We start from the raw sequence: 12,870 nt of genomic DNA, 5'->3' as shown, positions 1-12,870 counted from the left end.
TCCTTCCCTCTCTCTGTCACTCACCTCAGCCCTCCTCTCTCTGATGGTCTTTTCCACCGGCCTCTCTCCATCCCCTCCTAGCCCTCTCTCTCCCCCTCTCTCTGTTTATCACCTTCTCCCTTCTTTCTTTGTATATTCTCCTCCCCTCGCTGCCTCTGTCTCCTCCAGGTCCCTCTCTCTCCCTCCCCCTCTGTCCATCCCGTCCTCTCCATTTCTATCTTCTCCTTCTCCCCCCTCCCTCCCAATCCCCTTCTGTCCCTCTGTCCATCTCCTGCTTTCTATATCCGCTGATTCCACCTTCTGTCTTCCTGTTCTTTCTCCTACTCTCCGACCCTGCACCTTGTTTATTGTTACTGCAAATTCAGATTCCTTAATAGTGTTCTAATCATAACCCGATAAACCACAAATAACACTTTTCTGTTAGCCGACAACGTTTGACTATTACGTATCTGATAAATATGTGTATATTATGTACACTGAAAAATATGTAGCCTATATTCATCCAAATGTCCATTAGAGTAGTGAGTAAAAATTTTAATTTTCGAGGATATTGGTAATAACGATTCCCCTTTATATGTTACATATTTGTTCACATAATACATATAGATTAAAGATAGGCATATAACAACGGGAGCGTATTTGAATAAAACGTTGCGTCAAACTTTCAAAACAGTTAGTGAGATTTAAGAGTTAGAGCAAACGAACATTTATGTTATTATTTATATAGAGGAGTTAATTGCAGTTATCTCTACGCAAATGGATACTGCAAGACATCCAATTATGGTAATGTCATCAACTATATTTCACGTCACATTGTCTTATATCGAGTTCGTCAGTGCAGTTCCGTTTCCGTAGTGTGGCTTATCACTTTACATTAATGTTTCACATCTCCAATGGCAGGTCACTGCGAAGTCAAGCCTCACTCAAACAAAAGAAAAAAAGCGGCCTCCTTTGCTTTGATTTGTCAGCTTAAGCAATCAACTAGACATAAATTAACTGTTATTTGCTTGCCTAGTAAGTGCCAGCTACGACACGTGAGTGTAAACGCTTCCGGAAATGCTCATGATTTGTTTGACCTTTTATAACTAGATCATTCATCTCCTATTCTTATAATACTTAAAACTGGTTTTTAACGCTGTGTTTATGCTTCCCAGGCCTTACTAAGTAAAATCCGTAGCTCACTGACGCATGGTCGATCTCATTAACAAAGGACACAAAGAGTCTCGAAAAAGTCCACTATCATTGTGAACGTCGGCGAGTAATACCGTTTAGATTGTCTAGTGTGCTTATTTATTTGTTATATACTGTCATGCTTCGGCTACTGCCATCATCATACAATGGTATCACCCGAAACATGTGAAAAATGTTGTGAAAGAGAGAAATGCTCAAAGTAGTCAGTACAATACTGTGCAAATAGATATTTGCCGTTCCCTACTGCCAGAGTATCTACGCTGCTGACCAAAGTATGCTCTACACTGTAAAGCTACACGGTTAAAGGTAACAGGAAGATAGAATAGACATGGAATAAACTGCAAAAGTTCTGCCCTTACCACCATGCCATTAATCATAAAAAGACAGAATTTTCATTCTCTGCTGACAGTTGATACGCACTAAACACTTGAAGCAAATATGACTAGACAACACAGTGAACTGTATTACATTATTGTGCAAGTAATCGAGTCAGATGGAACGTTACATGTCTGTGATGGACGTTGTCATTTGGTACTGTCTGTTTCCCCTACTAAGGTATGACCAGAGTTACTTTGCCAGTTCCGGAAATACAGCACCTTGCTGTGGGTGGCCGCACAGTTGTTTGTTCCAGTACAAATACACTGTAGTTTGAGGATGGTAGCCAACACCTGCGGCACTCAACTCACCACTGATGACGTAGACGAAGACGGTGGTGCTGGCGACGGCCGCCAGGGCGCACGTGTAGTTGCCGGAGTCGCGGCGGTTCGCGTTGGCGATGTACAGCCGGCTGGTCGCCATGCCGGGTCCCATGTCCGTCTTCACGCTGCAAGGGCAAACACAGTGGATATACAGCACTTACCAGCTATACGGCCACAGGCTTGTGCGTCAGGAATTGTTTTGGTTTACATTCTGAATACTTGGCTGCGTCACTGCGATTCTTGTCCTGTCAGTGAATTTCTGCACACTTTATACCTGTATATCATGGGTAGCTGAACGTCGCATGGCATGAGGTCAACGTGATTATAGCGCCAAATGGTGCAGGCCCGCCAACACGAGGCACTGGAAGGTGCAGGAGGAGAGTCTGTGTGTACCAATCAGCGAGCAATTACTGCACAGTTTGATGATGTTCTTCATTAAGACAAGGCCCGAAGGCAACATCTGGATGACTTCGCACTGAGAAGAGTTATCACGAAACTGGAAGAAGGATGAAGTGTGACGTATGTAGCATAAGAATTGTCTGTTGTGTACAGCGTTGTTTCACGTGTGTGGGGCGTATTCCGAACCACAGACACTGCTGGGCAAAGAACAGGTGATCATCAACCGCAGTCAACTGCAGCAACAGACCACAACAGCAACATGCATCTAAGGACCCACATCAAACAGTGGGTGCAACTGCAACCAAATTTCACAGGACTGCAATGCGCGCAGTCTCACTCTTCACAATGGCACGGAGACTGTATAGGACTGCTCTCACTGCCTGACGACGAGCACGAGCACATCAGCAGCATCGTCTTTGATGGTGCCGGAGAGCGTGGGACAAGGCCAACAAGGAGTGGGCTCTAAATGGATGAGAGCTGATTCAATATGACTAATGGTTCTGGACGTATGCTCGTATGGCGAGATGTGAAAACAGGTAATGTACCCAGGAGCATTGTAGGACATGATTTGTTTTGATGATCCACGCGTTATGGAGTGGTAGGGGCAATGTTTCAAGGGCGAACATACATCCAAATTTCTGAAATCACTCGATTGTCAACGTTATTGTGGCATTGAACTCCTTCATGTGCGAGTTTTTGGGGGCGGATTCGGCATTGACTTCATATTTATGATGAGAATGCGCGACTGAATTGAAGAGCACAGGTAGAGGAGCTCTTACAACGAGAGGATATTTGGTGAATGGACTGGGCAGCTCCTTTCGTAGATTGAAATCCAACCCAGCACGCGTTACATGCGCAGGGGGGACGTATAGTCCGGGTGCTGTGACCGAGCGGTTCTAGGCGATTCATTCCGGAACCACGCTGTTGCTACGGTCGCAGGTTCGAGTCCTGCCTCGGGCATGTATGTGTGTGATGTAGTTAGGTTAGTTAGGTTTAAGTAGTTCTAAGTCTATGGGACTGATGACCTCAGTTCTTAAGTCCCATAGTGCTCAGAGCCATTTGAACCATTTGGGGCACGTCCACATGAAACAACGCCCATTCACCAGCTGTCAACCTCCCTGGCTCCCTAGTGGAGGAACGGGACGTCTACTGCAAGAACTCCGTACTAACGTTATGGCCAGCAAGCAGCGTATTTCAGAACGTGCACTTATATCCCTGGTTACCGCATATCCTATAAAAAATCATATCTCACATTTACATTTTCCTGAGGACCATCACAAATGGCGGTTACATCAGCGTAGTTATTTTCTTTGAGTTAAAGTGTCGTTTTACTTGTCCTTACTTTCTGCACCACACTGTAACAGTGCCTTCTATGCATAGTTCAAATTCCATCAAGGTATGTTGCCTGGTAGTGAAACATCACGCGAAAACTACTTTCGCCCTTAAGTTTTCCAAGTCATTACACTATGGTGTTTCGCCTGACTTCAGAGTTGTTTCTGAGAACGAAAGCCTGTATTTAGAGCTACACTTCAGTGACTCAATATGCCAAGTGCAAAAAGGTTGCGATCCTTTCACGAAAAGAGGGGAACTCTTTTGGAGTATCGTCCAGTACACAGTACACATAGTATCATAACGACGATGACAGAAATTTCAAAATGCTACGAACATATAAGAACCAGGCAATATTGAAATAACGCTTTCATCTTTCCTGAACACTTAAGAAAGCACGGGCAAGAATAATCTGAAATGGGACAGGATATGAAAATTATTAGAATCGACAACAGAAAACTCCTAACATTACAGGAGAACTTTACATTAAAAGAGCTATTGGAATGATTAAGAAAACAATAAATGCCCTGCACAGGATAGAGTAGCATGGAGAGCTGTATCAAACCAGTCTCAGGACTGAAGACCACAACAACAACAACAATAAATGACCAAAACAGTATAAATAACTACTCACTGATCATGGCAGTTATTAGAACAGTCACAGATATTGAAAATAACCGGATTACCTTCTTGATGATTGGGCCTGCACTGAAATATATGTCTCGCATTAACATTAAGTAAGGTTACAGTATCACTGTGTAAAACATTTACTGATTATTACCGCAGCTGTTTCGGAATATTTCCATTTTCAATGTCGCCTATGTTGTCGTGAAGTACATATAATATATAGTGTCACTGTATCTGGTGACTGATCTCGTTATATTTCACGCAAAATTGTGAAAAATCGGTTTCACGTCGATTCTGTGCTGTTGTACACTGTGTGGCCTAATATTTTGTTGTGATATTATAAATACGTACATCCTGGCTCAAACCATACATTATTTTGAATGGCAGGATTTCTACCGTTTGCCTGTAATGCTAGATACTAATTCAATGGTGTTTTTCGACCAAGTGCTGAGCACTTTCGTGCCTTTGCAGATACATGCACCTTCTCAACATAGTTTCCGTTAGGCTGCACGTATTTGCGTCAACGATGTGTTACTTTTTGTAGGCCCTCGACGAAACACGTTTTTGGAGTCTGTGGCACCCAGCGCAGGGAAACTAATCGCACTTCCTGCACTACATGAAGTGATGTCCGCGCGAAGGTTTCTTCATAGCCCACAATAGGTGGTTATAAGAAGGGGCCAAGTCAGGAGTATTCGGTGGGTGCGGCAGTACTTGGAACCCTACGTCAGCGATGGCAGATGTCGTTGTCCGATTCGTACGGGGACTAGTTTTGTCGTATTACATTACATTAATACTTGTTCCACAGATCATGAACAAGACATTTTGTAATGATGTGGAACATGTCACTTCAACATAAGACTTTTTTTACGCTTTTTTTTTTTTTTTTTTGTAATAGCACTCCTTTCGCCTATTCTCCTGGCCGTTTCCTTTGAATTAGACGGAATGCCACCGAAGAGTTTCTCCTTGTAATCGAAGCTCTATCAGATTGTTGACTTTGTAAATAGCGACGACTGCTACAGCGTCTCGCGAGAGCGTCCAACTTGCAATACATGCCGGCCGGTGTGGCCGTGCGGTTAAAGGCGCTTCAGTCTGGAACCGCGTGACTGCTACGGACGCAGGTTCAAATCCTGCCTCGAGCATGGATGTGTGTGATGTCCTTAGGTTAGTTAGGTTTAATTAGTTCTAACAAGGGAACCTCCCCATCGCACCCCCCTCAGATGTAGTTATAAGTTGGCACAGTGGATAGGCCTTAAAAATCTGAACACAGATCAATTGAGAAAACAGGAAGAAGTTGTGTGGAATTGTGAAAAAATAAACCAAATATACAGACTGAGTAGTTCAAGGGAAGATATGCAACATTAAGGACAATATGAACGCAGGAGCGCCGTGGTCTCGTGGTAACGTGAGCAGCTGCGGAACGAAAGGTCCTAGGTTCAAATCTTCCATCGAGTGAAAAGCCTAATTTTTTATTTTCAGTTTACGTGACAAACTCTTATCTTTTCATCACTTTTTTGGGAGTGATTATCACATCCACAAGAAAACCTAAATCGGGCAAGGTAGAAGAATCTTTTTGTGGTGTCACCGCCAGACACCACACTTGCTAGGTGGTAGTTTTAAATCGGCCGCGGTCCATTAGTACATGTCGGACCCGCGTGTCGCCACTGTGTGATCGCAGACCGAGCGCCACCACAAGGCAGGTCTCGAGATACGGAAGAGCACTCGGCCCAGTTGTACGGACGACGTAGCTAGAGATGTATACTGACGAAGCCTTGCTCATTTGCAGAGCAGATGGTTAGAATAGCCTTCAGCTAAGTCAATGGCTAAGACCTAGCAAGGCGCCATTAGTAACATTGCATGTATCTACAGAGTCTCACTTGTATCGCCACAATCTCCAGATGTACCACAAGGATGGATTAAAGTTAAGTATTCCAGCAGCTACGTACTTTTCTTTATAGCATTCATTACGTATCCTGTTTCAGACCTCACACCATCCAGCTTTAGCTTAGCGCGTGCCTTTCGGCTTCCTCTCATTGTGTCTAGGCTGTCTTGTCTAGACACAACACTTTTTACCCATTCGCCAAGTGTACAAGTTAGGTGGGTCGATAATATATTCCTGTCATGTGACGCACATGCCGTCACCAGTGTCGTATAGAATATATCAGATGTGTTTTCCTGTGGAGGAATCGGTTGACCTAAGACCTTGCGACAAATGTTTTCTGTTCCCATTGGAGAGGCACGTCTATTCGTCTACTAATCGCACGGTTTTGCGATGCGGTCGCAAAACACAGACACTAAACTTATTACAGTGAACAGAGATGTCAATGAACGAACGGACAGATAATAACTATGCAAAAATAAAGAAAGTAAAATTTTCCGTTGAGGGAAGACTTGAACCAAGGACCTCTGGCTCTCCAGCTGCTCACGCTACCACGAGACCACAGCGCTCCTGATGTCACATAGTCCATTATGGTGCTTATGTGATCCATTGACTACTCAGTTTGTATATTTTGCTTATTTTTTCACAGTTCCACACAACTGCTTCCTGTTTTCTCAATTGATCTGTGTTCAGTTTATCAAGGCCTATCCACTGTGCCAACTTATAACTAAATCTGAAGGGGGTGCGATGGGGAGGTTCTGTTGTAAGTTCTAGGTGACTGATGACCTCAGAAGTTAAGTCGCATAGTGCTCAGAGCCATTTTTGCATCACATGCCCGCCTGTAGAGGGCTGCCCACATGGGATCGCTCTCAATCTGTTCCCGTGCTGTAGCTGACCAGTTGCATGGCATACATCAATCGGCCGCAGTACGCCACGCTGCTCTCACTAGCACTATCTTCACTAGCTCGTTGGCGGAGATGTAACTACACGACACGTGACGACGCATGCTGCAGCCCGATGGGTCGTGACTGGGACTGGGAAACTAGCACTTGGCTACTTCGTCCACCGCAATGCCTGCGGACCACAGGAGACAATTCATCCGGTGAGAAGCGCAGTAGAACAGACGCTTTCAGTTCCCCGGGTACGCACGGTTAATTACAAGGGGAACTTAACTATCGTGTGACCTGTCCAGCTTCATTTGATTTTAGTGCCGTGGCAGCGGGTTCTGCCACTGGTTGTGCGCTCCTAATATTTGGTCGTCTGCCAGATTGTTCAAAGAGTAGGTCCTAAATCACTCTCAAAGCGTTTGCGAGGTATTGCACGAAAGTGTAAGTGCTTGTGCTCTGATATCAACATTCTCAAGGGCATGCAGCTTTAGATTGAAGTGTCAGGAAGTCGTTTCTGAATGTATTGGTATGGAGTGTAGCCATGTGTGGAAGTGAAACGTGGACGATAAATAGTTTAGACAAGAAGAGAATAGAAACTTTTGAAATTGGTGCTACAGAAGAGTGCTGAAGATTAGATGGGTAGATCACATAACTAATGAAGAGGAATTGAATAGAATTGGGGCGACATTTGTGGCACAACTTGACTAGACGAAGGGATCGGTTGGTATGGTGTATTCTGAGGCACCAGTAGATCACCATTTCAGTATTGGAGGGCAGTGTGGAGGGTAAAAATTGAGAGGGAGACCAAGAGATGAATACACTAAACAGATTCAGAAGGATGTAAGTTGCAGTAGGTACTGGGAGATCAGGAAGCTTCCACAGGATAGAGTAGTATCGAGATCTGCATCATACCAGTCTATGGACTGAAGACCACAACAACAACATTAACATTAATTACTGACTGTTCAGTGCATCTTGAATGTTAATGGTTCTTTCACTTAACCCTATCAGACTGTTATTAATTTACATTCAGAGATGTGAAGTTTAGTTTTGTTTCGGTCTAATCTGCGGCAGTCTGTTTTCATATTTTTGTCATTGTATATCTTTCATCATTTCCACGTTTAATGAGAACTGCTTTTTAAGTGCTCTAATAATCTTGTAGGAACAGTTTACTACATGAATCTATTAAGTCTACCGGGCAGAGTGCGCAACCCGTCTCAATGACATGGGCCATCTCCTGACTGTAAATTGCTTACATTAGAATACGTGGATCTGTGTTCTTTATATCCCGGTGTGCCACATGATTAATCCTTGTACTCACTGTTAAGCCTCGCGGCTGTAAATTGTACAGAGTTCATTGTTTTTCTGCTACTATCGCACCCACATCCAAGCTCTTAATCTTTCACAAATGCTCAGTTCAGTTTCCAAAGAACGTTGGCAGTAACATTTTTCCTTCTGTTCAGTTAAGTCATCTGTGAATTTTTTTCTACGTGGTCTCCATCACGTTCTATGGCGTACGCCAACGTTGTGGAAGAGCATGTATTCCCTGCTCGTAAAAGATCTTACCCAATAGGCGTAGCCATGTTTTCACTGCATGACTGACACTCTCGTCATCTTCGAAGTGTGTTCCTCATAGAGAATCTTTAAACGGCCCAAAGAGATGGAAGACCAAGGGTTCCAGGACTGGACTGTAAGGTGGAAGAGACAATGATGTTCATATGTCCATCCCAATTTGGTGGTGTGTTCCCGGGTTCTCAGACTTGTGTGTTGGCGTGCATTATCGCCTTGGGCCAAGATTTCTACTGGATTCTTGTCCGATCTAACATGACGGAAACGGTTCTTGAGTTTATTCAGAGTCTTCACTTATGCCTCTTAATTGATAGTTGACTCTCTTGGCATCACATCCGAGAGACTGACGCCATCACAATCCCAGAAGACTGTCACCATGACTTTTCTGGCAGAGGGGATTGTCTTGAATTTCTTCCTTTGTTGTGAATGAGGATGATACCACTCCATGGACTGCCTTTTTGTTTACGGCGCAAAGTGATGGACCCAGCTTTCGAACTCCGTAACGATCCATGACCGAAAGGCCTCTCCTTTGGCCTCAAACCGCTCCGACGATTCAGGTGAAATGGCCTTTCTTTGAATTTTTTCGTCCTCTGTGAGCATTTGTGGAAACCATCGTGAGGACCTCTTTGATTATCCGAGAGTCTCGATCATTGCAAACGTACTTCCAATGCTGACCGACAACTGTAAAGCCAATTGTCTAGTTATGAAGCGCTGGTCGGCACGAATAATAGCATCCGCACGATTCAGCATGTCTGGAGCAGTGACTGTGACAGGATGTCCAGAGCGTTTCCTCAGGCTGTCATATTCTCTATCCATCGCTCGACTGTACTCCTATCACCTGCAGCATCGCAGTACACTGCACACAAACGTTTATGGATCATCACTCAACACTTCCGGGCTGAGATGCCGTGGTCCATACATTAGACTCTCCCTTGACGTTTCGCTTTCGACTGCAGAACGCATCCTCCGAGGACAATCGGCGAACTGGTGATTGTCCTCGGAGGATGCCTTCCGCAGTCGAAAGCGAAACGTCAAGGGAGAGTCTAATGTATGGACCACGGCATCTCAGCCCGGAAGTGTTAAGTGATGACAACACTTGCCGTGAAAGCGTTCATTCTATGATCAACGTTTACGGATGTTCATCATAGTTTCTTTTTCTGTGCCCAAGAATTCAATAACAGCACGCTGCTTGTAATGTGAGACGTATGTAGACGCCATTTTGACGCTGTACTACGACTCTGCCATATGCCAGAACGGTTCGAAACTTCACAGGAGCCCGGAACATGTCTATGCCTACAGGACAAGAGCTTTTACCAGTAGGGAATACATGCTCCTCCAAAACGTTGGTGCACGACCATGAAACTTGATCGAGAGTACGTAGAAAAATAGGACACACAAAGAAATGTTGATGTATACTGTTACCAAATTCTAAAGGGAATACGTACATCCTATACCTACAGTGTTAAATTTGCTATATTGACGACCCTTTATCTCAGAATTTTGAGAGATTGAGATCTGTGACTTTCAGATTACTGAACCAGGATCAGAATATACAGACAAATAATTTGTTCGTTATGATTTCTTCAAAAATTATGTTCAATTTAAAAAAAAAAGACTCCTGCTCCTTCTCTAAGTAAAAATCGTTACAAGTAGAGATGTTTTGGTGGTTCAGCAGGTGCACCATACTAAGAGGTAACATGGTGTTAAAAAAGACATATGTATCTGTAATAGCCCCTGAGATAATGAGTCAAATACTTTAAAAAATGTCATATCCGGGAAATCAAGTTCAAGAATTTTATTTGATATTAACTCACATGTGGAACCGTGCCAGTTCCTAGAAACAGCCAGGCCCATAATCAGCATTACCAGCTGTGGTGTCACCGCCAGACACCACACTTGCCAGGTGGTAGCCTTTAAATCGGCCGCGGTCGGTTAGTATACGTCGGACCCGCGTGTCGCCACTGTCAGTGATTGCAGACCGAGCGCCGCCACACGGCAGGCCTAGAGAGACTTCCTAGCACTCACCCCAGTTGTACAGCCGACTTTGCTAGCAATGGTTCACTGACAAATTACGCTCTCATTTGCCGAGACGATAGTTAGCATAGCCTTCAGCTACGTCATTTGCTACGACCTAGCAAGGCGCCATTATCAGTTGCTACTTATCTTGTGATGTAGTACCGTCAGACCGATGTTCACCAATTATGGATTAAAGTATTCCAACAGCTACGTAGTTTATTTGCTAGACTCAAATCCTTTAACTGTTCCAGACCTCACGTCAGCCTGCGTGAGCTTAAACGCGTGCCTTTCGGCTTGACCTCCTAGTGGCTTGGCTGTCTTGCCAAGTCACAACACCAGCATTATCGTGTACTCGATCATCCTGCAAACCTAGAAGATTCCTTCTTTTCCTGCTTCTTGCTTCTTCAGTTGTTTTCTCTGCTTCATGCTGCGCTTTCATGATCCTGAGTCGAGCCATTCGCTGGAAGGCTTGCACCGTGTTGGCTCCTGGAGTGATGCCAAGTTGCTCTAGCATCATAATTCTTCCGTTATTACCATCATTAAGTGTTGTCACAGCATCAAAAACACCCAAGCATAGAATTTTCAGGCCTAAAAAGACATTTTTTGGTATGCAGGTCCAAATGACATTATTGAAAGACTCATTCAGGTTTTGCTTCCGACCATGGAGATATTGGAAAGAAGATCAGGATGAGCTAACTCGCTATATATTGGCTTAATTACGTCCATCACTGCAGATGGTATGCTGTTTTTGTGCCTAAATTGTTCCTCTGCACCCGCTGCCTGAGCTTTGTGGTACTTGCACCATGAACCAGCACCAGGTGGGCAAAGATCATGTATAGGAGCACCTTTAGTGGATGTTTTGTGGAAAAATGTAGCCCACACTGCTCTTTTCATTCCTTTTAGGTCACGTGCGTTGTCCCTTAGTGCCGTTCTATAATATTGCTTTAGTTCATCAATGTTTTTGTCCGTAAGCCTTTCTTTACCATTTGCAGTCTTTTCACCTGATAACTTCTCTTTTCCTTTTATCTGCTTCAATTTTCGGAGGTGTGTTACCATCCGTTGTTGAAAGTGGCCCACACATTCAATCTTCAAAATATTCTTTCCACCGTTAGACTGGCTTTCCACGACTGATTTGAAGGCCTTCGAATCACCACCCCCCAAGCACTCATTGTAGCGCACACCTCTTTCCAGTAATACGCATCTGAACATAGAAACAACTGCAGCAGCCTCCGTTGCCCAACTACTTCCCTCATAATTCTTCTCACAATTTGCTTTATGACTTTCGCTTGTTTCATTGTCAACTGATTTACACTGACGGCAGTATTTAGTTAGCACTTCGCTGTCTAAAATTCTACCTGCGTCAACACTAGTGACAGTTGCTACTGCATTCCTAGATGTGTGGCCTCTCTTCTGTCAAGTACCATCAACTGTCACAGGGAAGTCTGTCGTGTTATGTAATTCTACTGCTTCTTTAGCAGCGGCTTTCATAGAAGCAACAGCAACAGAGCCGACACATTCACCAATGACTTCTGTGTACTTACTTGATCTGGTTGGTGGGATTGACAAGTTCAGCGTCGCACATAATACATGAGCTGCAGACACTCCTTTACCTATGCACCTCATTCCATCCAAGAATCTAATATTGCTCTCAAACAAGTCAGTATTGAACTTTTGAGAAGTCTAGAAAGACGTAGAGAGCCTGCAAACTATGCACTGAACAACAAGTTTGTTAGCTAGTCCACTTTGGAGATGTGTCCTCAAAGATGCTAATTTGCTCACCACAAACGTTACGTGATACAGCATCTTGTAAAACTTTTCCTAACACACGCAAATCTAATAAAACTTGACCTAACTATTTACATGATCTCCTTTGTCAATATATAAATCCTCATGGCTTCCAAGTTTCCTCCTCGAAGAACTAGTAGGGGTGTTCTTTTCGTGTGTCTGTGGAACATCTATTTCAGGATCAGCACTGGATTCAGATCCAGTCGTATGCTGACTTCCATGGAAAAGTCGCTTCTTAAAAGTAGCGATTTCTTTTCGTAATGCTGGAAAGAGGTATAAGATCAATTAATAGTACACCAAACCACACTGTTTACAGTTCAACACCTATAAAACACTACTCCCACGAAGTAAATCCACAGGATCCATGTGCAATACTGCCATTTCTGTTTACATAGTGCCTTCAACCTCTTAACATGAATTCTAGAAATAAATAGCTGAAGACCACAGTCTCGTAGATTCAACAGTTCCAGAGATAGCAAGTCAATACAGGAAG

At 43.9% G+C, this 12,870-nt stretch overlaps 1 protein-coding gene across 1 annotated transcript in view; it reads right to left on the bottom strand.

Moving 5' to 3' along the window:
- The window catches only part of LOC124622030 (irregular chiasm C-roughest protein-like), a 455,626-nt gene that overhangs the window by 22,368 nt on the left and 420,388 nt on the right, over positions 1-12,870 (bottom strand). Inside the window, exon 6 of the mRNA XM_047147591.1 lies at positions 1,878-2,014. Within this exon, the coding sequence (XP_047003547.1) occupies positions 1,878-2,014 (137 nt within the window). The remainder of the gene's footprint in view (positions 1-1,877; positions 2,015-12,870) is intronic.

This window comes from Schistocerca americana, chromosome 1 (assembly GCF_021461395.2).
Source record: "Schistocerca americana isolate TAMUIC-IGC-003095 chromosome 1, iqSchAmer2.1, whole genome shotgun sequence".
Classification (NCBI taxonomy): Eukaryota; Metazoa; Arthropoda; class Insecta; order Orthoptera; family Acrididae; genus Schistocerca; species Schistocerca americana.
The sequence above is the reverse complement of the archived record's forward strand: the minus strand, read 5'-3'. Positions and strand labels throughout refer to the sequence as shown.